We start from the raw sequence: 24383 nt of genomic DNA, 5'->3' as shown, positions 1-24383 counted from the left end.
GCGTTGTCCGGAGAGAAGGCGAGGTGTTCATGGTCAGCGCCGGCGCTCCAGACTGGACTCCCCTTCCTCCCCTCTTGCCCAGAGCTGGTGGTTCATTCTGCTCCGGGCTGTCAGAGAAAGCCCGGAGACACCTGGTTCTCCTCTACCGCTTTCATATTGGACAAAGTGGGGGTTCAGACCCTCAACATCACCGTCACAGATTCAGTGAGCGCTGAGAATTTGAGCGTGAAGGTTTACGGCTACGAAGCAGTGTCGGGACTCGGCGTCGAGCCGCACGGACACCTGAGGATGCTCGTCGGAACTCCTCAGGTGAGAAACTTCATGCACGCTGCACTTTACAAGTAAGTTCCTAAACAGGTCACTGAGTCTGAAACCGAATGCACCGAATTCTAGAAACTTTTAAGGAGGGTACGGACATTTCTGATTTTCTTCTGTCATACTGGGACGGTTGCAACACATACATTTTCTACTCAGAAATTAAACATTTTCAGGCACGTCCTTTACTTTTAATGTTTATCGGTCTATGTTCCAGTGATTGACTATAGGTAGAGTAAAGCTTTATTAGCGCGGGACCAGTTGCCTGCTACAAAAAGACCACAAGAGCTGCAATTAACTACAGTGATGTTTAGGACTGTGAATAACATTGATTCATTACCTAATACCATTTAATTATTCTTGATAATGGGTTTTGTAAACAACTATCAATTCAGCAGTCAACGGATACTTTGCAACATCTATAATCACTATTTACGGGGCTGATTTTTCAATGTCTTTTTACTGCAGTTATTTACTGCCAGAATCGACAGTGGCTCCTCTGTGAAGTTCTTGTGGGTGATTGACAACATGGAGAAGTTTGCGTATGAGGGCGACTCTTACAGCGTGGTGTTCAAGAGGCCCGATGAGTATAAGCTAAAGGCAAGTGAATTAAAATACATTCAAGAATTAAATTCATATTTGCTCTTGGAATGAATATAAACATAACTGTTTGCTGTCTGCCAGGTAACAGCAGCCAATGCTGTGAGTTCCCAAAGCCAGCAAATCCTCCTGACTGCTGATGAAATGATTCCAATGTCAGACCCAGAGTTCTTGTTTTTAAAAGACGTGGTAACTGTGGCTGTTACGCATGTCTACACCCTCAGGGTAAAAGTGGACATCTCCTCGCCTCTTGTCTTCAGGCGAGTTTCGTTTTTTCCACCATGTCCAAATATTTGCATTATAAGCCCGATTAACCCAGAGATTTTTTTGAAGTCAATTTGAGCTAAACTTGGATACATTAATGATTTTATTTTAATCTATAACATTTTAGTTTTTATCTTTTTAAAACTTTTTTTTTTTAACTTTTGAAATTTTTTTTTAAACCTTTTTTCTTTCACTTCATTTCTTTTTTATTTTAAAACTTGCAAATGATATACAGGTGGGACTTCGGTGATGGCAGCAGTGATGTCGTCCACACCCAGTCTGCGCCATGTCAGACCATGCAGGGCCTCGTGGAAGGAGGAGAGAAGCAGGTTTATGTCCAGCACTCGGTCAACTATACATATTCTGTCTCAGGTAACATATTTTCTTCACTTTTAAACGTTCACGACTGAACAGCTGATCCAATCCAACATATTCATGGGATCCTGTATTCCCTCTCAGCTCTCCAGAGCACCGGGACATCTTGCCGCTCGTTGTTTCTGTTATATAGTCCACAGTTTGACGGTTCATTTTTCAGTTTATCACCCAGTCAGTTTAGATAAATCCTCTGCAATCTGCCTCCCCAGACAGAATTATAGGAATTTAGGACGTGAGAAGTGAAATAGAGCAAATGTCACTACACCCTCAATTCAATGCATATTAACATGCTGAGAGTTATATATAATACTATATAATCCTATAACGTTACATCCAACTTCCCCCCCAAAAATTCATAGAGGTTTAATATCATATTCATATATTTGAGAAAAGATAGTATGACCATTTTAATATTTGAAATGATTGGGAATAATTGTTTTCAACTGGCATATGAAATCTTTTTGCTCATTTGATTTCAAAAGTAGATCATTTTTCCCCACCTTCTACACAGATGACTACATACTTCATGTCCAAGTATCCAACCAGTATGAAAGCATTGAAAAGTCTACAAAGATTTGCGCCCGCCTGAAGTTGAAGTGCCTCCACCTGTCCTGTTCCCCTCCGATCCCCCTCGTCAATCAGGCTCTTCTCCTTGAAGCGTCAACAGAGCCTCCCGCTGACACGATAGTGTATACGTGGAACTTCGATGACTCCGAAACTCTCCGAGGCACGAACCGTACTGTCAGACACACATTTGAATCTGCTGGGGTTTATAATGTTACACTGTGCGCCAACAACATGGTTTCAGAAGTGACCGCCTGGCTTACAGTGGAGGTTATGGAAAAAATCTCCGGACTCCATGTCAGCTACGACGGACCCAGTGAGCTGAGTTCTGTTACACGTTTCAGAGCAACAGTTGCTTGCGGCACAAATCTGGTTTGGGATTTTGACTATGGAGACGGATCCCTTCTGGGAAACCTTACCAATGGTTCTGTCTCACACATTTATGAGTCCCCAGGGAACTTCTCAGTGAGAGTGACTGTATCCAATTCTGTCAGCCGAGCTCAAAACTTCATCCATGCTGAGGTTTTTAGGTTGTCTGTTGGCGGAATACTACCCACAGAGTGTGTCCTGAGTGGTAGAAACACAGAACTGACTGCTTTAGTGAATGGGAACATATCCATTTTAACTTTCCTTTGGTTGTTTGGAGATGCATCATCTTTGACTGAGGTGAGAGGAAAGTCTATGACCAATCACACATTTGCCAGCCAGGGAGTTTTTCATCTCAACTTGACGGTTTTCAGTCCTGTCTCCTCTGTATCGTACAACACCAGCATCTGTGTTGGAACTCCAATAACTGAAATGGCGGTGAGGTCCTCACAGGACGTAGTAGCAGAGGGAAGAGAAGTGTGTTTCACGGTGTTACTTCTCCCCGAACTCACAGGTTGCCAATTCGAATGGTTTAGCAGCTCTACTAGTCGCGCTGTCGTGACCGAAGAGCCTCAGAAGTGTTTTGTCTTCAGAGATGAAGGTTTCGAAGAGGTGGTTGTAACAGCAAGTAACACGGTCAGTAACAAAACTGTCAAGGCCAGTATCGCCGTTCAGAAGCCTGTGGGTAATTTCTCTGCGTTGCTCGATGCCGAAAGTGACGGCGTTACCGTAAACACATCGGCGTCATTTTGGGTCCCACAATGCACCGGCAGCAACGTAACCGTGATGTGGGACTTTGGGGATGCTTCTCCACCGCAGTGGAATCGAAACGTTTCACACATCTTTACCTCAACAGGCCAATTCACAGTTACTGCCACTGCATTTAACGATATTAGTCGTCTATCTGTGACTCTCGAGGTTGATGTTTTACATCCCGTTTCAGATCTGTCTCTTCACACGAGTCAACCTTTTGTTGAAGTTGGACAAGAGGCACTCATCATGGCAGTTAGCAGTGCGGGTAGCAGCAGCAACTACTATTGGACAATCGATGGTGTGGTACCAGTCCACCAAGGGACATACCAGTTTAAATTTGCTTTCCCCAGAACGGGATTGTATAAAGTGAAGGCGATAGCTCAGAATACGGTAAGCAAAAGAGAAGCGTCGATTTTAATTGAAGTCCTTGAAAGAATAGAGGGAGTGCATATTGACTGTCAGAGTCTGATAAACACAAAATATGTGCCGACCGAGGAGGAACTTCTGTTTATCGGTTCAGTCTCCAAAGGCTCTGATGTAACTTACCGATGGCTTTCTACACATAGTGAGATTCCTGGAGACGGAGAGCATTTTCATTTGACGCTTGAAATTCCCGGCAGGGTTTCAGTTCAGCTAAGTGCCTCTAATAAGTTGGGAGAGACCACCAGCACTGTGTCTCTTTTGGCGGTACAGCGGGTAACAGGTGCACGCATGTCAACACAGTCAAGCATTGTAGCGTCGGGAGAACTAGTGAACATATCTGTTTCTGTAGTTACCGGGTCTGACTACCTGTACCTTTGGTATTTGGGTGACGGTGTCTCATCTTTGCAGACACACGTGCCTTTCCTTCTCTACAATTTTACAATTTCAGGTGAATACGCTGTCACCATTTCAGTTCAGAATGCCATCAGCCAGAGTAATGACACCAAATTGTTCCTGGTCCAGGAGCGAGTAGAAGATGTTAACTTTAGAATATTCGGCACAAATCATGTGTTTCATGTCAACACAAGTGATGCCGTTACTTTCCATGGTTTCGTCCGCAGAGGCACTGATTTGTGCTGGGACTGGCAAATTAGATATGGCGACGTAAACCTTTTGAACTCCACCAGACAGACTTTTACTCATACCTTTTTACGTGAGGGAGTCTATGAGGTGGCTTTGAATGTCTCCAACGGAATAAATTGGAAAGTAGTTTCTCACAATGTGACTGCTCAGGATGAAATCGAAGGTCTCGCACTTCACATTAGCAGGTCTGTTATCTGCACAGAGGAGAAGGTTACCTTTACTCCAATGATCTCCAAAGGAAGCAACGTAAGCTTCGTCTTAACATTTGAAGGGAAAGATGGGGCATTTACTCGGGATGTTGTTGAGGGAATGTTTACCACATCCAACCTCACAGTAGGGACACATCTGGTTAAATTAAAAGCATGGAATCAGGTCAGTCGTGCCGAGGCGTCGTCTCACGTCGTGGTTATTGAAAACATCGAAGTTTTAAGACTCGTCAATAATTTGCCTCCTGCACTGGAGGCTCAGAAAGGAATCCTTCTCAAGGCAGAGGTTCAGAGTGAGTCTGCAGTCAATTACACCTGGATATTTCACCTGGCGGGTTCTGAGCCCGAGATGCTCACAGGCCAGGAAGTCGTCTTCACTCCCCGAGTGAACGGTTCACTGTCTATCAGTGTGCTGGCGACAAGCAGAGCATGCTCCAAGATGCTGAATGGAACCGCCAAAGTGGAGTGGCCTGCAAAGAAAGTCAAACTTTTTTGTCATTCTGCTAAGATATTTATTGGATACGCTGTCAAATTTTATGCAAAAGATAATGGAGGGAGTAACTTGAGATACCAATGGGATTTTGGAGACACCACTGAAACAATGCTCACAGATCTACATGAGGTCACTCATACTTATTATACTCCCGGTAAATACAATGTCACCGTCAACGTTTTGAACGATGTGAGCCACGTGTCCACACAGTTGCTAATATTCGTGGAAGAGCTGGAGTGCTCCGGTCCTCAGGCGTCGCTCATCCAGCGTGAATCCATAATCCTCAGGTCCGCACCGAGTTTTTTCGAAGCAAACGTGGACATGAACTGCTCTGCTTATAAAACCGCGTACCTATGGGAGATATTCAGAGTATCAGATTTTACAAAGGACGGCGTGGATTACGCCGGCGACAGAGTCCTCCTCGATAATGCCACTTCAACATTTCTCATAGTGCCAAAGCACTTTCTCAGCGTGGGTCAGTATTACCTCGTATTCACGGTTTCGCTCAGAGGAACTCCTCTCTTCATCCAAAGAAGGGGCAAAGCCACCGTGATCCATTCCTCTCTAGTAGCCGTCATCAGAGGAGGCTCTCAAAGACTGTGGCCGAGTTCCAGCGACCTTTTACTAGACGGATCTGATTCGTACGACCCTGATGTAGAATCGCGAGCAGAGGATGAGCTGCAGTATCACTGGACCTGCATGGCGGTGGTAAGCCTCTGTCAAAAGACATGTGACTCTGAGTACAAGAAAAAATCTCCTCAGTGGAAACAACATTTGTTTGTTCCTCTGCAGAAACCAAAGAAGCCTTGCTCTGGCGAGCAGCTCGGTGAGAATAACAATGGTGTTTTGATTGTGCTCAGCGAACAGTTGCTTCCCGGCACTGTTTACATTTTCACCCTCACCGTGCGCAAGATGGGAAGGAGCCCTGCCTTATCGACACAGGAGGTGAGTATTGTCAATAATCTAAGCCTTCTCTCGCACAATGGGACGCTTTATCTTTCACGCTGATTTTGACTCTGCCGTTTGAACTTCTCATCCCAGCTTTTAACACATTAATAATGACGGGCAATTATAGACTAACCTGTCGCTGGCAGAGAAACAATGGCAGACTGAGTTTTATTTATTCTGCAGACGTGTATTTTCAAAATGTGGTCCCCTTGTAAAGCATATTGTTGTCTAAAATCGCCCCCTTTGTTAGGTAACGGTGAGTAAAGCTCCGGTGCTTCCTGTGTCTGTGGAATGCGTCTCCTGTTCTCTCGCCTCCAAACATCGCATCAGTTACCACAACCCCCTCATTCTCTCTGGAAAATGCGGGGAGTGTGATGACCGCACTCAGGTGATGAATACTCTACATTTCTGTTTACTCTTGAAATCGGCTTTCGGGGAAATGCATTCATTCATTAGAAAAAAGATTTCACAAAATACACGGGAAAGCTCTTTATCTTTTCAATAAGGTCATGTCAAGACAGTGTGGCGCCTCCCTGCTGCAGCATGGCAACATCGTTTTTACCTGCAGAAACATGCTTCATCAGTTTGGGATACACTCCCCTCCTGTGTGAAATGTGTGTGTAACTGAACAGGTTGGGCTTTTGTTAATGGGTTGTCATTTCCATCATATGATATTTTGATCATAATTCGGGAGTGTCAAATGCATGTATACAGTAAGGTGTTAGTTTGTGAATTGCCTCTGAGTTGCCGGTGTAAGCCGTAGCCACGAATAGTCTTCCTGTGGCAGCCTTATTGGAATCCCGTTTTTCACAGTCAGAAAAATCTCTAATGTTTTAATAAATTTGCTTCATATTTTACTCTTCCTCTCTATTGTTCAACAACATAGCCCATTTAATTTGAGTGATGCACAATCTGAAATATTTATTTCCCCATGGCTGCCGTACATGATCGGTGAGTTTAAATGTCTATCATAGTTTGATATATTTTGTGGTGCCTAGTATTTCATTTTTTTTTGGTAAGCAGGGGAGGGTGAGAATGAACATTTGGTAGACAGCCTCAGCGGTTGCCAACCTCTTACCATGTCCATTTTTCATCCTTGTGATTTTCTTTAAGTGTTGCTGGATCCTAATTGGTGAGAGAAATTAAAGCCCTTTTTATTTTGCTGCCAAGAAGAGATTAAACCCGAACAATAAACCGCAGTATTTAGTATTCTAATGCTTCATTTATATGTCCCTTCACAGTACAAATGGATTGCTGAAGACCAGACTGGCGTTACCCTTGACCTTGCTGAGGTTTCCACTTCTACAGGAGGACTGGTGTTGGCTTCTGACGCGCTGCAGCCGGGTCAGACGTACACCTTCACTCTCAACGTGATGCAGCCCCGTAGCGGGAGGTGGGGACGCAGTAGCTTTACAATTATACCCAACAATCCTCCACATGGAGGCCAATGTGAGCTGAGCCCAGAAGCAGATATACATCTTCTGGAGACAGTAGTGTCATTCACATGCTCCGGTAAGTGTCATCGTCTTATTCCACTGAACGAAAACGGTGTCCAGATCTAAATACCGTTTAATGTGCCGTCTTTGTTAACTTTTATTTTGTCAGGGTGGCGAGGTAATCTATCCCAGCTAATCTATACCTTCCAGGTGTTTCCGTGCCAACCCAATTTTACCACGTGCCAGATGCTCACTCTGTACAGGTGCGTGCAAGCTGATGTTTAACTAATCGTGAAAAGTCTAAATGTTGTAAAGTCGCTCCTTCCGTTAAGAAAATAACAGACTTCTTTGTGCATTGAGGATTTGTTTTTTCTTCATTTTTGTTTCCAGAGGCACTCGGTCAACATTTGGCAGCCTGGTTCCCGTGGGCAGTCGTGGGCAAGAAAAAAACACTTCAGTTATCACAGTTATTTTGCTTGTAGAAGACAGTCTGGGGGCAAAAGTAGTTGCCCTGAATAGGTAAATTACCAAAAATCACAATGTATTCAAATATATAACTTTCTCCATGTTATTTCATCTGATGTCAACTACTCGGACTGATTCCAATTCAACCGTTTTTAGAACATTAACAGTTCTGTCTGACATGAGGGAAAACATTGCCTGTCAATGGCTTGGAAACAAGAGTCGGACAGAGCTGTGGGCTTTGACACAGCGTGGCAACCCACAGGAAATCATCCCGTATTCCATCGCTCTCATCAGTCAGCTCAATCGGGTAGAAACAACAACAAACTCTCACTTTCCAGCCTTTTAATTAATGCTCTGAATTAAATTTGATCTACTTCATCATATTTTTATTGTGTCGTCTTTGGTCTGCGCTTCTGAAAAGCATAACAATTAGAATCCTTAAAAATAACGACTTTCATTTTCCGATCCACAGGTGGAGTTTGGACAAAGTATTACAGAGATCGCAGTGAGGAGAGAAATACGACAAAATGTTACCCGAGCACTGGCTTCGCTTTCCGTTACCTCCCTCCATGATGTTGATCAAATCAGCTCGGCGTTGGCCCAGTCCACTGTAAGAACCGCTGTTAAAGTTCCTTCAGTAAAGAAAACAAAATAAACAGATACAAATAAGTGATGCCGTTTTACAGTTTAGCTCAGCTCCTGAACTGTCTTTAGGCCATTCCAGATGAGTTGATATGCCAAGGATGCCAGCGAAAGCTTCTCGAAGCGGTGGGAAGGATGATCCGTGTTATTGAGGAGGAGATGAGTTCGGGTGTCCCGTCGGCAGTCGACACGGGAAGGAACATCCTAAATGTCATAGGTGCCGCTGGACCTCTTACACGACACTCGGTGGTGTAAAACCGATATGAAAATTCACTCGGGAAGAGTTTAATGTTTTGTTATTTGTGTTTCCAGGAAGCTCCCTGGCTGCCACGGCTGATACCGCCGATGTCTCCGGTTCTCACCTTATCAACTCAAGCCATTTGCAGTCAGAGTCTGCAATCGCTCTGTCGGCGCTATGCCATGCAGGGACCCTAATGCGTTCTCTTATGCATTCGCATGTTCTTGGCGAGAAACCCCTTTTACTTTCCACCCCTTATATAAGCACTGTCGGTTTCCATGGAAACTCCTCTGACCTCCTCTGCGCTCGGCAGTCGAACCAGTCAAACGCTCACCGCGTTATCCCCGCTCGGTCCCCGTTTACCGGTGGATCCGAGAGCTGTCCCTTCCAGATTCCCACTGCCCTCGCCGCTCACCTGGAGAATCAGACGTCTCAGCTTGTGCAGGTGTTGCTCAGTGTGGACGGAGCACTGGAGGCCCACCCTCTACTGACCGCGGCCAACCCACCGATTTCTACCATATTAGTTGCCATGGAGCTGAGCACATCAGAGGGAAACCCTATATCCATTCAGGATCTGGACCCTGAACAGGCCATAACAGTCACTCTGCTCAATAACAGAAAGGGTGCTGGTGACGAACGCGCCAACGGATCATGTCTTACTGAAAGACTTCTCCCCGGAGGACAATTGAACTTTGGAGTAAAAGCCATTGATGGTTTGGATGAAAACACAGGGCTCTTCCTCTCCTTCAACTTCAGCCTGTTACCAGGTACAATAATTATTTGTTCTCTTCCTTGACCTACCCTGTTTACAGTCTTGCTGATGTTAACATCTTAAAGAGGGCTGCCTGAGGCACTTTTTGTTTTGTTTGGACTTAAATCATCCATGACATTCATCGCTAACTGACCGTAACAAAGTTGGAATTACCGCAAACCGAAAGTATCATCCGCATGCCATTAGTCAGCATGCAGTTAAAGCTTATTGAAGGATCAGCATTTTCCGAAAAAATCACATTTTGCAAATGATGCACCCGCTTTGTTTAAGAATTTACTAAAAATAAGAATATGTGATACATATTTTAAGCTGTGTAAAAGTCAATAGGACCACATTCCAGTCATATAGTTTTCAATAGTGACAAAAATATATGCTGAACAAATTTGACAAGTTTTTCATTTCCACTGTGTATTTCACAATATTTGCTGGTCCTTTTAGGATTCTCAAAATCAATGCATTGTGAACATTGATCCTGGAATGCCTACTGATAAAATCAGCTACAAACCAACCCTGGACTTCATCTCCATTTTTATCTCTCAGTTTTCAAATTTATACCATTTCTAGAACAGTTATCGTTTTGCATGTAAGACATTGGACCAATGATAGCTAAAATGCGCTGTCAACTGGGAAGCACCAGATGGTTGTAATTATTCACCTATGAACACTGCAGATCAGTCTCCAAAATATATTTCAAAGTAACTGTAGTAGGGATGAAGTTCAGAGATTATTAGTGATTTGCCCTTCCTTTTTGTTCATACATCATTAACCTTTATATTCATGACAATCTTCAAGGTCTTAGGCCTTAAATCGCTTGTTCGTTAATGAGGGTGAACTTCAAGGTTTATCAAACAGCATCTTTACATTTTAAATGAACTCGATAACAGTATAATCTGCTTCGATAATACATTAAAAGGGATCATAATGTGTTTCTAGGAGGTTATCCTTCGAGAACGGGACGTATAAAGATGGACATGAGCTCCACAGAGCCGGGGAGCGATAAATCCCAGGATTCTTTCTCGAAAGAGTGGGTTCTTAATCTCACTTCTCTGAGATCCTACACAGAGGAAACCATCTTTCTGTCTCCGCAGTGAGTTTCCCCATGATCGCGCATTTTGACAAATTTTAAAAGTGCCGTTCTTGACCGATGTTTCTTCCTCAACAGCTTGAACCGGACGGCCCAGCGTCTCACCGTCAACCTGACCTCTTCCCTGACGGACGGCGGCCCCGTTCTTGTGTCAGCTTGTGTGTTCAGCTCTCTCTGCCAGTTCTACAGTCTTGAAGAGAGGCGTTGGAGAAGTGAGGGTCTGCAGCCACTGGAGGGCAGTACACTCCACGCTGCACATTGCCTAACCCAACACCTGACCATGTTCGGGGCCAGTTTATTCGTACATCCCGAGGCGCTTGTCCTGTTGCCTCCTGTACGTGAAGGGAAGAAAAAAAATAAAAGCGCATTCCGGACACGTTTGGATAAAGCTCTTTCATTCAGGAGGTAAATAAAGACATCAAATGGCTCTTTCCCTTTTTCTCCATCTCGCCCAATCTCTGCAGTCAGGCGGTCCCGTGCGGAACACGGTGGTGGGGATTGTGTGTGCTGTCCTGGTTCTGATTCACTTGCTGGTGGGGCTTATTGCCCACAAACTGGACCACTTGGACAGCCTGAGATTGAGCCAAGTCCCTCTATGTGGCCGGCCAGGACTGTTCCAGTACAGAGTGCTGGTGAAGACAGGCAGGAGGCATGGAGCAGGTTTGCCAAAAACAAGTCTGTAGAGAGAGAGGAAACATAACCAGCATATTTATTTTGGAGGCTGTGTTTTTTTTTTTTTTTTTAAACCTTCAAACTGATTTTAATTCTGTGGTTTGACACATCAGGCACGACAGCCCACGTTGGCATCAGTCTGTACGGTGTCAACAAAAGTGGCTCTCACCATCTGCAAAGGGAAGGAGCTTTTCAGCGCGGCAGATTGGACCAATTTCAGATAGAGACAGACGACAACTTGGGAGAAATTTGGAAAATTCGTATTTGGCACGACAACACAGGTTGTTGCAAATAACCTTCTTTCAACAACCGAGCTTGATATATAAACTAAAATGCTTTATATCCTAGCATGAACACAGAAAACTTGTATGTTTTTTTTTCCCCCTCACTTTTAAATAAAACCACCTACTGTGCATATTTACATATAGAAATTTAGGCATGATGTGTTTTTGCAAATGTGATGACTCTTTCACTGCCGGTTAAACAAGCGTGTTATTTCCATACATGCAACCATAGGTTTAGACCCATCCTGGTATGTTCAGCATGTGGTGGTGTGGAACCCCATAACGGACCACATGTTTTTCTTTCTGGTGGAGGACTGGCTCTCGGTGGAGAATCAGAAGAACGGCGCTGTGGATAAGGACGTTCTGGCTTCATGTAAGATGACTCACGTTGCAATCCATATGACCGAAACAATATTAGTGCCATTAAGTAATGCTGGACTGCGGTTCAAGAGGAAGATGTTCTGTCAAAGTTGCTTAATATTAGGCCAAATTGTTGTCATCAGATTGTCTGTTGTAACAAACTCCACACTGAAAACAAGAATAATCATCTCCATATTGGGATTTTTTTTTTCCTGTCTTCACAGAATAATCATTCCCTTTCTTTCCAGTCTGGTCACGTAGGGATGAATAGTAACAACAACACAATTATTAGAAGGATCTACTTTTTTATTATATTCGTCTTCCCCAGGTCCCGAAGAGCTGTCTCACTTTGGACGTGTCCTCGCCTCCCAGCTGACGTTTGGGATGGTGGAGCATCACCTCTGGTTGTCTCTATGGGAACGGCCCGCCCACAGCCTTTTTACCAGGGGTCAGAGAGTGACCTGTAGCGCCCTCATGCTTCACTTGTACATGGCGCTGGGGGCTCTGTGGTACGGGGCAGTGGGGTCTGAGGGCCACAGGTGAGGCTGCAGTAATTAAATTAAGCTAATTAGGCAAAACTTATTGCAATTCATGCATTTTTCGGTGCAGAGCCGAGTACCGGATTGAATCTAATTGTCTTGTGACCACACTTTTAATAGATTTTGGTCACATAATATCTCATTATTTCAACAAGACACACTCATAAGATTTAAGCCCCTCAATAAGTTTGTCCATTTTGTCCATCACTATCTAATTAAATTGTTTGAAACAGGGGCACACGAAGTAGTTGCAGTTTTAGGTGACAACTTGAGGACTCTGTATTTAGTAGACATGGAACAAGTAATTGTGTACCTCTTTCACAAGTGGACCCGTGTCAGAGCAGATGCCCGTAAGCATGGAAACCATCGCCGCGGGGATGACGATTGCCGCTCTGGTCTTCCCTCTCCAGTGTTTCCTCTGCTTCTTATTTCGAAAAGCACACAGTCAGGTAATTCCTCTCCACTCAAAACGACTTAAAGACTTTCTCGCTGTCCTGCCCTCCTTCGACCTAACCAAGTTATCTAACTGATGCGTTGATTATCATAATTGCGTACAGGGTGATGGCTTTTTCCGATGTTTACCCTCAGTGTTCTGTTGATTGCACGTTGTTACGCTGATGTCTTGGATGTGCTTCTGAGCGTTGTTTTGTAGACAGTCTTATCTCAGCTTGGAAACAATACAAAAGAGTGGTTTTCATTAATGGCTATGTACACTGGGAGATTTTGAACTAACAGGTGATATGGGGGTGAAATTATGAAAATGTTCTATAAACTATGACGTTTTACTGAAAGGTCTCACAAACCATTGGATTTTCCTGAACTGTACTCTGTAGTCTGATTGAAAAAGATCCCTCTATGAACACTCAGCTGCTGGGTGCAACTGAACTTCCAAAGACCAAATTCTACCATAACTCAAGTGTGTGTGTGTGTGTGTGTGTCACAGGTTATGGTGGACATGTCGGATCCCCCTTCTCCCGCTTGTCACTCTGTGGAGATGGATATCCATCTTGAACAATCAGGGTTCTCCGGCCCTTCTTTCTTGTTCCAGCCAGATTCCTCCAGGCCGGATAGCCCCTCATCAGTGAGCAAACACACATGCACACACATTTTTTCTATTCCTTCTACTTAGCTCATCAAGACTACATTATGCATGGTTTTATCTCTGCTCTGGTAGTTTTTGGAGAGCAAGGCATTTGACTCCAGTATCCTGGACTTCTGGGCAACCTCTGGTTTGATGCCCCAGCGAGTTGGAAGCTGCCAGGAGGAGGGCGTGGCGACATGGGCTTCATACGACAGCCTCCTCCACCAGTCAGCCTGTCTATCTGACAAGACGACCGAATCTCCTGATCGTAACGGGACTTCTCTTGCTCTGTGCTCAGCACGCCGTCTAAAAAGGAAAAAGGCCCTGTTGCAGCTGCATCTGTCCTCAAACTCCTCGTCCAATTTACCCAAGGCATTCCTCCCTACCCTGTACGTGCATCCCCTGACACAAGGTGTTCTAGACACAGACACGTCCCTTCCTGTGGTGTGCCGGGATATCTTCACTGGAAACGCAGACCCGCCGCAAATTCAAAGCTGCAATCTGCCGACATTTCTCAGCCTGTCTGGTGAGACATTGTTCCAATTTATTCAAGAAATCAATTATTATCTACCCAATTTGGAATGGTATATCCCGTTTCTTTTTGGGCATTAACACTTGGATTATTACCTTGAATTAAAGCTCTTTACTGGAAAGACATCATTCCTCACCACAACAGACTTTGAAGGGTTGTTTTTTTTTTTTCCTTTCATAGATTCATTTCATCAAAATTCACCAGATGGCATGACATATGAAGAACAAATGCAATGAATCTGAGAGACAAATTATGATAATTGCATTCCAAAAAAGGAGTAGTCTTCTTAAAACATAATTAATAGAAATCCTCTAAAAATTTCAATAATTGATAAACTCAGAAGAGACTCGTTGTGTTGGGTTTAATTGTGATATATGTATATATATAATATATATATATATATATATATATATATGTATATATGTTATACGCATATGTAATATTAAATTTTCATTCATTCATTCATTCATTCAGTTATTCAGTCATTCATTATTTATTCCGGTTATACAGATGAACTTTTATTGTCCGTTAGTTATATGACAATAAGCAAGTTTAGTTTATTATTTTAGTTTATTTTCTATGGTCATTAAACAGCGTTTAATCATTTTTTTCATTTTCAAAGAGGATACAATTCTGCTTAATCAAACAACATTAATACCCCTGCCAGTCTGCACTGTCGCATGTGCAAACTGAATACGGATAATCCTAAAAAATCATCACTATCTGCGTAGGTTAAGAACATGTGTAATGCTGGTGTATTGCATTCGTTTTCAGAGGAGGATCTGCTAAAGTCAATTGCGGCGGCAGCGGATGACACAGTTAAAACAAACAAAAGCAACTCAGACAGTGGCCGGTACTCTCCTCGAACGACCTCCTCCTTCTCAAACACGTAAGACCTCTTTCATATTTCCCTTTCATAAGTGGACCAGTTTATATTGTGCTGCGTTTGCTTGTGTCAAGTTTTGAAAACACCAGCTTTCTCTATCTGAAATTAAAAGAAACTTCACAGCTGTAGTGCCCTCCACACATTTCACTGTTTCCCTTCTTAGCCAGAGCACATCCTGCAGCAGTTGGTCAGATCAGAGCGAAGAGAAATCCCTCTATGAAGCCGAGATCCACATGTTTGATATCCAGTCCAGCCCCTCCTTAGATGAATCTAAACTCTATAAAAGACCCTCAACCCTCTCAGTGAACTCTGTGGCCAGCACCTTTCTTCCAAGCGCCTCACCTGACTCCACGCGCTCATCCTCCACCACACGAATAGGTGCCTTATGATCAAAAAATCTTCAATAACCGCCTGATTTTTATCTTTATTTTTCCACCCTTGATCAATTTACTGTCTCGTCATAGGGGTCGCCCGAGGTCAGCCAAGCTGGGTGCTCCCACCCTGGACTCTGTGTGTGATCTACCTGCTGGTAGCCACGCTCCTAGCCACCTGTCTGGCTATTGTTGGGCTCTATGGCAGCTTCTTTTCCAGCGCGGTGGTTCTCATGTGGCTGACGTCTGCGGTCTCCGCCTTCTTCGCCTCCGCTCTCCTGCTCGAACCCCTCAAGGTGAGTTCAAACGCAACCCTCTTGGATCTTTACCGAGCTGAAATTTTCACCCGCTTGCTCAGGTGTGCGTACAGGCCTTGATCTGCACAGCGCTATGGCGTCCTGTGGATCCAGAGGTTGAGGATCTCCTAGCCCAGCAAACCACAGTGGTGACGGTATTCGACAGGAATGGCGGGAAAGTACGGCCCCCCTGCGGCTATGGGCTTCTGCAGGCCAAAGAGGAGGCACGCAAAGTTCGGACCCTGCGATCGCTCATGAGGGTAAGCGTAAAACCCAGCTCTCATGGATTCATTAGTGGTCAGAACCGTCTAATGTTATTTTTGTTATCCTCTGCGCCGTCTTTGCAGCAAAGCGTGTGGCAGTTGTTATTCTTGTTGCTTGTGCTGATGATCAACTACCAGGACAGCATGGAACAGAGACAAGGAAGGCTGTTACTCTCCACTGTCAGACGGCGCCTCAGCACAGCTCCCTCAGGGGCCCCTTACTTGACCTCCGTCAGAGAGTAAGGAGGCATTCTTTTCCTACCTCCACTGCAAAGTCAATAATAGATATTGCCTGTTGAGAAAAAGTTGAAGAGTTCAAGTCAGAGTTAACTGCATAGAAAAACTTATTTAGCTTTTTTCTGCCAAGCTTGGTTTAGGAAGGTTTCACCAAAGTCTTTCGGAAATTCTGATTCTCATTGATTGTCGGATCTGTTTATGTATTTAAACAAAAGAGAAGTGTAAACATCCGGAAAAAGCCATTGCAGTAAAACCACCAACCATTAAGGCTTGAGGGTGTGTTTGAAGAATTTAGATTTAGTTTTTGTGTATTTTTCGGGCAATGCTTATTTTTTTTTTACATAAAGTTTTTAAATAAACATTACTCCACAAATGAAGGGACCCTTGAGCGCAGGTCTGTGTGTCAAAGTTTCCGTTTAGGATTCAAACCCCCAACAGAATGTAAGTACTGAATGGAAGACCAAAAAAAGTCTTGAAATCTCAGCAACTGTGGGAAGAGGGACACTACAGAACCAGTATGATTAAAAGCAGAAAGACTATTCAACAAAAATAGCAGCATTTTTGACCATGAATAATTCACTTAATGTAAAGATACATTTAGGGAACGCATATCTTTCATGTTCATGGCTGAGTAAAAAAAAAAGTTTTCACATGGGTGCTTCTTCTCTCTCTTCCAGTTGGCCAGATGCAGGAATTTGGATGAGGAAAACCTTGTTGACACACCTCCACCAAAACCCTGTCCTGCATCTTGTCGGGTTGCCGCGGCTCCGGGTCGCACAGATCCCGGGTCCTGTGGCGTATATCCTTCTGGGAAACAGCAGCGGAGGGACTCGGCAGCTGCTGGTCGACCTCCACATGGAGGACTGGAGCGCTAAACAGTAGGTGGATTCTCCATAACAACATGATTGAATGCGTAGTGTCGATTTATTGATGATTAAAAGAGCTGGGGAAATTATTTCTTTGTAAATAACTAGTTTTGGCACCCCATTGAAACATTAAATCAGTTTTTAGAATTTGGAATCTTTAATGTGTGGCCTGGCACTGCGTTTGGCATTTCAGCACATAGTGATTATCAGAATCCTCAGCCCCCACTGATTCTTGGACTTACTTGACCTTTGTTTGATTATTTACAACAAGAGTTCGGTGATCTCGTCAAATCATTTATGCGGCCAGTGAAAGTGCTTTTTCTTCGGCATGCTTCTGATGACATTTCCAATCCCTCTCAAATCAGAGAACAAACTTAACGTTGCCGGTGAGATATTTGAAAGGTCTTTTAATTCAAATTCTACGGTATATCTGTTCAGTACATAGAAGTGCATGCATACACTGAAATACCAGCTGTACCAATTTAGAGAAGTCCTAAAAATATATTCCTGAAAAGCATATGGCTATCACTTAAATACTAAAAAGAGATAAATTAAAGGCTTAATAACACCTACATGCATACATTTGCAAAATGCATTATGTATACACACACTCACGCATACACACACACACACATAAATATATACAGGACTGTCTCAGAAAATTAGAATATTGTGATAAAGTTCTTTATCTTCTGTAATGCAATAAAAAAACAAAAATTACTTTTTCATGATTTTCTAATATTTTGAGATAGAATTTTTAAGTTTTCTTAAGATGTAAGCCATAATCAGTAATGTTAAAATAATAAAAGGCTTGCAATATTTCAGTTGATTTGTAATGAATCCAGAATGTATGACATTTTTGTTTTTCTAATTGCATTACAGAAGATAAAGAACCTTATCACAATTTTCCAATTTTCTCAGACAGTCCTGTATGTATGAGTGTGTACATATGTAAAAAGGCATTTCTGACTCGTATTGTGAACTACATGTCTGTACATGCACTCACACAATGCTATATATATATATATATAGATATACATATCTATATATATAGAGAGAGAGATAGATAGATAGATATAGATACACATGTGTGTGTGCGTGTGTGTGTGTGTGTGTGTGTGTGTGTGTGTCAGTGTTTAGGTTTTCCGTAAAGATGTGTGAATGTGAACAATCTTTTCAGCTTCAAGTTACGAATATTGAATGAAATGGATCTCAGACCATAGATGGTGTCGCAGATCAAACTTCAAATGAAGAGAGACTATACGTGTGAAAACAGCTTTCTCATTCTCTGTATTCATTGCGTATTGAGACGCTCAAAATCAAACCAAAAAAATAAATCCAGTAGACTGTCATTATCTTTGACAATCAAATGTAGATGGTCAGACCCATGTTGTATGTTCAATTACTTATTTACCAAGCATCATTAATTTTAAAAGTTAGATTTTCATGCTGTCTTTTTTTTCCAGGTTTAATACTCTTTCTGTGGACTTCACACACCACCACAGAGAGTCTGGTCTGTTTTTATGTGTGTCCATTCAGTTAGACTGGCCTCAGACACACAGAGTCACTCACTCCCTCTCCATGTATCCACTCCACATCCCGTCTTCCCTCACAAGCCTGGACCTTAATGTCGTGTTGACGGTAACAGACACTATCACTCTAAGAGCAATACATATTGAAAAAGGTGCACGAATTGAAATCATTTAAAAATATTCTGGCTTCGTCATTCAGGTCCTTCTTCTCATGTCTGCTCTCTCCATCCTGAGCGGGGAGCTGTGGTCCGTGGCCTCTGAGCGAACTCTCCATCTGCGTCAAGGCAAACACTGGCTCCAGCTGTTACTGGCCTTGTTGTCCCTGGCAACAAGTATCCTCCAGCTCTGCTCTCTGTCCCAGGCCACTTCCTGTGTTTCTAAGGTGATAAAGACATTAAGAATGATTAAGATAATAGCCAGTATCTGCGTAAAAGTAGCGAGCCACTGGTTACTATTACCCTCAAAGTTATGGCCAGCGCTTCATCTAAGGTGGCAGACCGATGACCAATCCGCAGAACGGTACTATCTTGCAAGTAAGCTCGTTTAGATGTTTGAATACAATCGCAATTCTTAAAATAATTTGATTAAATAACAAACACAAGTCACACATGACTAAAAAGTGGATGCACTGTGGAATGAATGATTTAAGAATTGCAACAAATAATGCAGCGCAGCTGGATTTTTCAAAGCCTTGCTGAGTCACATCAGACCACTGGGATGCAGCCTCCCCGCTCTCTGAAGTATTTAAGGGAGGCTCAGAAAAGGGAAATGATCAAATCTAACAGTATTTATCAAAAGGACTTCAAACTGTTTGGGATTTGAGATGAGGGTCTTTTTGATTTATGTTGATTCTTTAAAGCTAAAATAAAGGGATCACAACGAAGAATAATGGGGTACAAAGGCTCATTATACTAAGGAGTCCCGTGGCTTATGATGATCCCACAGAAATTCAATGACAGCATATCAAATTGTGAAGAAGAAGGGAGGGGCAGTTTATACGGCAAATGCTAATCCAGAAATGAAGAACCCTGACCACCGACGTGCATCTGATCTTCTCCCATATTCTGTAGCTGCAAGGCCAATCGAACATTTACGTCGACTTCCACGGCCCCGCTCTTCTAGCACAGAGGTCCTCCCAGTGCGCAGCTGTCCTGCTCACTCTGCTGGTTCTAAAGGTAACTTGGAGTTTTGTTTTTCCACTCGTGTAAAATTACCCCGGCCTTAGGCTCTATACTCTGAAACTTTGCCTTTTGCTGTGCATTCCAGCTGCTGGGAACCTTGAGGTTTGTGCGAAGGTGGGTGGTGATCAGCAGAGTGCTGCAAAGAGCCTGGAGGGAGCTGCGGGCACTGTCTGTCCTTCTGCTTCTACTGCTGCTGTTCTGCGCTCACCTTGGGAACATTGTACGTGACACTGAAAGTCCAAGTGAATAATCTGTTTCAGCCGAAAATGGAAAGGAACTAATGTGTTCCGTGTTTGTTTAAGCTCTTCTCGTCCTCGGCAGAAGGTTTTCTGTCCATGCATCGGGCCGGTGTGTCGGTACTCTCCCTCCTCAGTGGCCGGATAGATTTTCAAAGAATTTGCAGGGCGCGCCCCATCCTGGGCCCTCTTTTTGGACTGCTGCTGATGGGAGGAGGGGTCTGGCTTTTGGCCAGACTCTGCGGAGCTATTCTCATTCACTCATACAGGTGCAGGTTATCTTATGGATACTCAATTCAAAGCTGCTGCAAATTCTTATTGACTTTTTCCAGGCAGTCCTCACATAAACACATCAAGTAACTGCAACCTCTGAACACGGTATTACGGTTTCTCTGTTAAAATTCTTAGGAAGTATCAGAAAATGAGCGATATTCATTCAGGATAATTTCATGGCGAAGCCTCAAACACTCGGGCTCAGCGCTGTTCTTGAAGGCCGGTAATTTTGTTTTGGCAGACAAAATGAAATTCTTGAAATAAAATTCCCTTTTAGAAAATGATGATTTTGAGCATGAAAGAACGGCTTAGGTCGGGTTACTTTTTACAAACACTAAGTATTTTCTCAAGATTACAGGCTGAAATGTTATTCGTGCTTCAATTACAAAAGGCTGTTTGTTAAAGAGAACTTGAATGAGATTTAAACAGCACCAAGTACTTCACAAAACTCCACTGCCCTAAAACAGTTTTTCTCATGCTTGACATTGACCGGGGAATGGAAACAAAGAATTTGTGAACCCACCCTGAAAACAAATCCCCTTTGTTTAACTGTTAGACTGTTCTATATTGCTACGTGGCCGCCGCATAAAAGTAACACATGGTGTGCCACCGCGTTGCAATGAGGGTTTATATCATTCACATCCCTTTCATTTGCTTTAATCTTTATTATTTATTTTTTTACTTGACTGTCTGTCTGCCCACATAATTGTGTAAAAAGAAAAACGACTAGATTCCCACACAGTGAAAAGTAAGTTGTGGAATTGGCACGTTCGTGGAAGTATTTTCTCAAAAGAGCCTTTTTCCTATGGCTCCTTTCTTTTTTTGAATAAATTCTTCAAATCTTGTGGTTTGTATTCACAAAATTTTGAAAGCAGAACAACAACCTTAATGGTACCTTGATATTATTATAAATTTCAAGACATATCTGACAAACATTGTGAGGGGTGAGAATGATTTTAAGAATAAGAATAAGAATAAGAATAAGAATAAGATCAATTGTACTTATCCAGAAGTAAATTGTTATGCCAGAGTTACAAGAAAAACATAACAATAATAAATAATAGTAGAAAAGCTAAATTAGAACTAAATTATATATATATCCCTTTTTTAAGGCGTTTAATTTTAACTTACACCAAAAAAACAAGTTGTGCGGCTGTGTTTAGCATGTTGCTGTTTTTTTTTGCTAAATGCCAAGATCAGCAAGTTGATGTAATTATTACATACATTTGAAATGATAGGTTTTAAAGTAACGAGATGTCCACTTTTATGTATCAGAATTTGGCCCCTCATTGGTGCCATTCTTGTGTTCTCTAGAGCCGAACAAGCAGACATATATCGTCCAGTCGTTGAACCTCAGGATTATGAAATGGTGGATTTCTTCATCAAGAGGTTGAAGCTGTGGACCGGGCTCACCAAAGCTAAAGAGGTATGTAGTTCGGATGGCTTTCACTCAGAAAATGAATGTTGCTGTTGATGATACACATTTTCTTTCCTTGTAGTTTAGACACAGGGTGAAATTTGAAGACATGGACGTCCCTCCCTCTAGGTTGTCCCAGGCATCCCATCTCTCCACTCTTTCCTCCTCCCTTTCACCATCCCACTCTCCATCCTTGTCCTCTTCATTTTCATCTCCACGCCCTTTGTCCTCATCGCTCTCCGTCCAGTCTGAGGAGTCCTCAGTGTCCGAGCACGGCTTCGTCGTTCAGCCCTACCTGGAGAACCTGCTGCCGTGTGTCAGTGCTTTGCTCTCTCGGTTTGACTCGGTTAACCGGATAATCGAGGACGTGCACAACCTTGAAATTGAACTTGAACAAGCTCTTGAGACGAGGAGGAGAAGAAGGATCAGCAACAAAGAGCAAAATGCAAAAAGACACCCTGACTCACAAGAGCCAAAGGAACATGAGGGGGAAGGAGGAGTAACAGAAGTCAGGCACAGGAGGAAAGGTCTTCTGTACCCTAAACCACATATCTCACTTCCAACCTCATTTTCTTTCGCTCCCTCGATAATTCAGTCCTCAGGCTGCGTATTCCCTCGTTTGCGTAGCTCGTACTCCGAGTCCCACTCAGTTCAACTCCAGTATCACCCTTCTAGTGACACTCGCCCCCGTGAAGCAGACAAGCCTGCCTCTCCTGAATTCAGCAGGCTCCCCAGGAGGAGAGCCTGGCATTCTGGGAGCTCTCATTCAGCTGATGCAGCCCAAAGGATGCTCCGTAAACAGGGTGCGCACGGAAGAGAGAGTTTTGCCTCCTGCGACGCCAGACCGGGGAGTGCGGGGGGTTTACGAAGGCGTATCAGTGATGGTATTCCTCAAAAGAGGAAAGCTTGGATCTCTGAGGGACCGGAGGCCGAGCTAATCTAATAGTGTGAAAAAACTGGAGGTACTAACTACCTCACTGGTCTCCGCCTGAGACGAGATTTTATTCTTTCTAGGCATCACACTGCATTCAAAAACGATGAATTATAATACCTTCATATTTGAAAATCACTTTTTTAATGCCATGCTTGGAAAGAGAGTGTTTTGATTGCATTGATTTTATTTTTTCTATTTTTTTTGCTCCAGTGAGTTAATAGAAATTATGCAGATCAAGTATCGAAAATAAACCAAAACGTGTATTAATTATAACATGAGGAAATATAATTTCCTTCGGGATCAATAAAGTATCTCTATATACCAAGCCCACCTCTGATATGCCATACTACAATGTTAAATCCTAAAATTGGAGGTTATCAAGGAGTTTGTAATGGTAAGGAGAGGGTAATCTTCTCTATCTCTGAGCTCTGCGTTTTGGGATTTCAGTTCCCGTAAAAGTCCACACTGCTGCACTCTTCCAAACATCTTCATAGTATGACAATAAGATCAACTGAGGAAATCAAACAGATGGCTTCTCCAAAAAGCAAAGATATATAGTGGATGAGGCAGCCAAATTAGGTTAACCCTTGAACATCCACATTTTCTTTTGCAGGGACGCAAAACATTTCCACGGTTAGTTTTGACAAAGCAATTTCAACGTATTGCTGGGATACTCAACAAGACTGCAAATTACATCTTTCAGACCGACCATTCAAATAGATATGAATAGTCAACTTAACATTACACCCTAGTGAATGGGGTGTATATTGGGGAGCTACATATCAAATTACTGTCAGACAGCCGTGGGGCGATGCTCTTCTTGAGGTGCTGAGATTTTTTCACACTTTCATCCTTTTTTATTCTTATTAAAGAAAGCATGATTAAATGGATATGGGTGTTTGAAAGACATCAGTATTCACCGGCCAGACAGGTAGTTGAAATGAAACACATTCCTGGGTTCCATTAGGATAATTCTTGGGTCCTTCATGTTTCAATTTCACCCTTATAAGAGAGAAACATGTGAGCACTGATCCTGACCACTCTGATCAGTCCTGCAATTTTATCAAAATTGTGCCTGTTTCACACAGAAAATGCTGATAATATACCAATAATGATAATATAATAATGTTGCCTTTAGGTCTACTGATGACACTGGTGGACAAAAAACTTATGTCTTCATTCTATTTATCAAATGTAGTCATCTCTGCACCTGCTCATAGAAACCAAAAAAAGGCCAAAGGTGTTGAGGAACAGATTGCAATTTCAAATATTTCTAGAAGAAAGACTCTTGTTACTCAAATTGACAATCTTTTTCTGCAACTTTACTGGACACGTTTAACAAGAAACTTGCTACAGAATGCTGTTTGCTCCTCTGTGTTGGATACATGGGAAGAAAAGAGTAAATTCAACATCTGCATCTATGTTATTGTTTGCAGGCAAACAATTTCTGTACCTTTCAAAATTTGGTTTCTTTCCAAAGATTGCCTCATGCCAACTAGCTTTGGGAAAGACATTGTCGAATTTTTCTACGGAATAATTAAAAACAAATAGAATTAAAATTTAATGTTTAGGTCTTTTTCATGCATTCTATAATATTATCTTTATTTTACTACTGTAATGTGGTAAGTCTATAAATTTTTCCAGAAAATCATAATTTTATTAATATGTTATCAATGAATACGAAAGTATCATTAGAGCTATTTGTAACTATCAGTCCTTTTTAAATGCAATCGCATAAGAAACAAAAGAGATTTAATTATTGAAAGTGATTTCACATGTGAGAAATATGTAAAGTTTATGAGGTTTTACTGTGTCAAAAATCCATACAGTCAAAATT

At 42.6% G+C, this 24383-nt stretch overlaps 1 protein-coding gene across 1 annotated transcript; it reads left to right on the top strand.

The window, feature by feature from the left end:
* Positions 1-1059: 1059 nt before the first annotated feature.
* Positions 1060-22867, top strand: pkd1b (polycystic kidney disease 1b). Its single transcript, XM_086140241.1, has 34 exons — positions 1060-1175; positions 1415-1551; positions 2066-5706; positions 5806-5946; positions 6200-6337; positions 7191-7461; positions 7555-7648; positions 7776-7904; positions 8007-8157; positions 8323-8460; positions 8565-8709; positions 8805-9497; positions 10436-10589; positions 10665-10920; positions 11051-11246; positions 11372-11539; positions 11775-11915; positions 12231-12441; positions 12767-12890; positions 13385-13522; positions 13616-14048; positions 14829-14943; positions 15104-15318; positions 15405-15607; positions 15670-15867; positions 15955-16109; positions 16785-16985; positions 18440-18614; positions 18705-18887; positions 19576-19680; positions 19772-19906; positions 19989-20191; positions 21510-21621; positions 21695-22867. Exons 1-34 carry the CDS (start codon positions 1060-1062, stop codon positions 22553-22555), a joined length of 10476 nt encoding a protein of 3491 aa, XP_085996367.1. The 3' UTR covers positions 22556-22867.
* The last annotated feature ends 1516 nt before the right edge of the window (positions 22868-24383 follow it).

Source organism: Fistularia commersonii, chromosome 33 (genome assembly GCF_037954325.1).
Source record: "Fistularia commersonii isolate RoL2024-O1a breed Wild chromosome 33, RoL_Fcom_v1.0, whole genome shotgun sequence".
In the NCBI taxonomy this organism is placed as follows: Eukaryota; Metazoa; Chordata; class Actinopteri; order Syngnathiformes; family Fistulariidae; genus Fistularia; species Fistularia commersonii.
This window is presented reverse-complemented; position numbering and strand designations above follow the sequence as displayed.

Excerpts from the sequence above, each read along its gene's own strand:
- pkd1b (XM_086140241.1), top strand. The coding sequence starts at position 1,060 with ATGATTCCAATGTCAGACCCAGAGTTCTTGTTTTTAAAAGACGTGGTA. Across the intron at positions 15,319-15,404 it reads ATCCTCCACCACACGAATAG|GGGTCGCCCGAGGTCAGCCA; the intron begins GTGCCTTATGAT and ends GTCTCGTCATAG. Across the intron at positions 18,888-19,575 it reads CCACTTCCTGTGTTTCTAAG|CTGCAAGGCCAATCGAACAT; the intron begins GTGATAAAGACA and ends CATATTCTGTAG.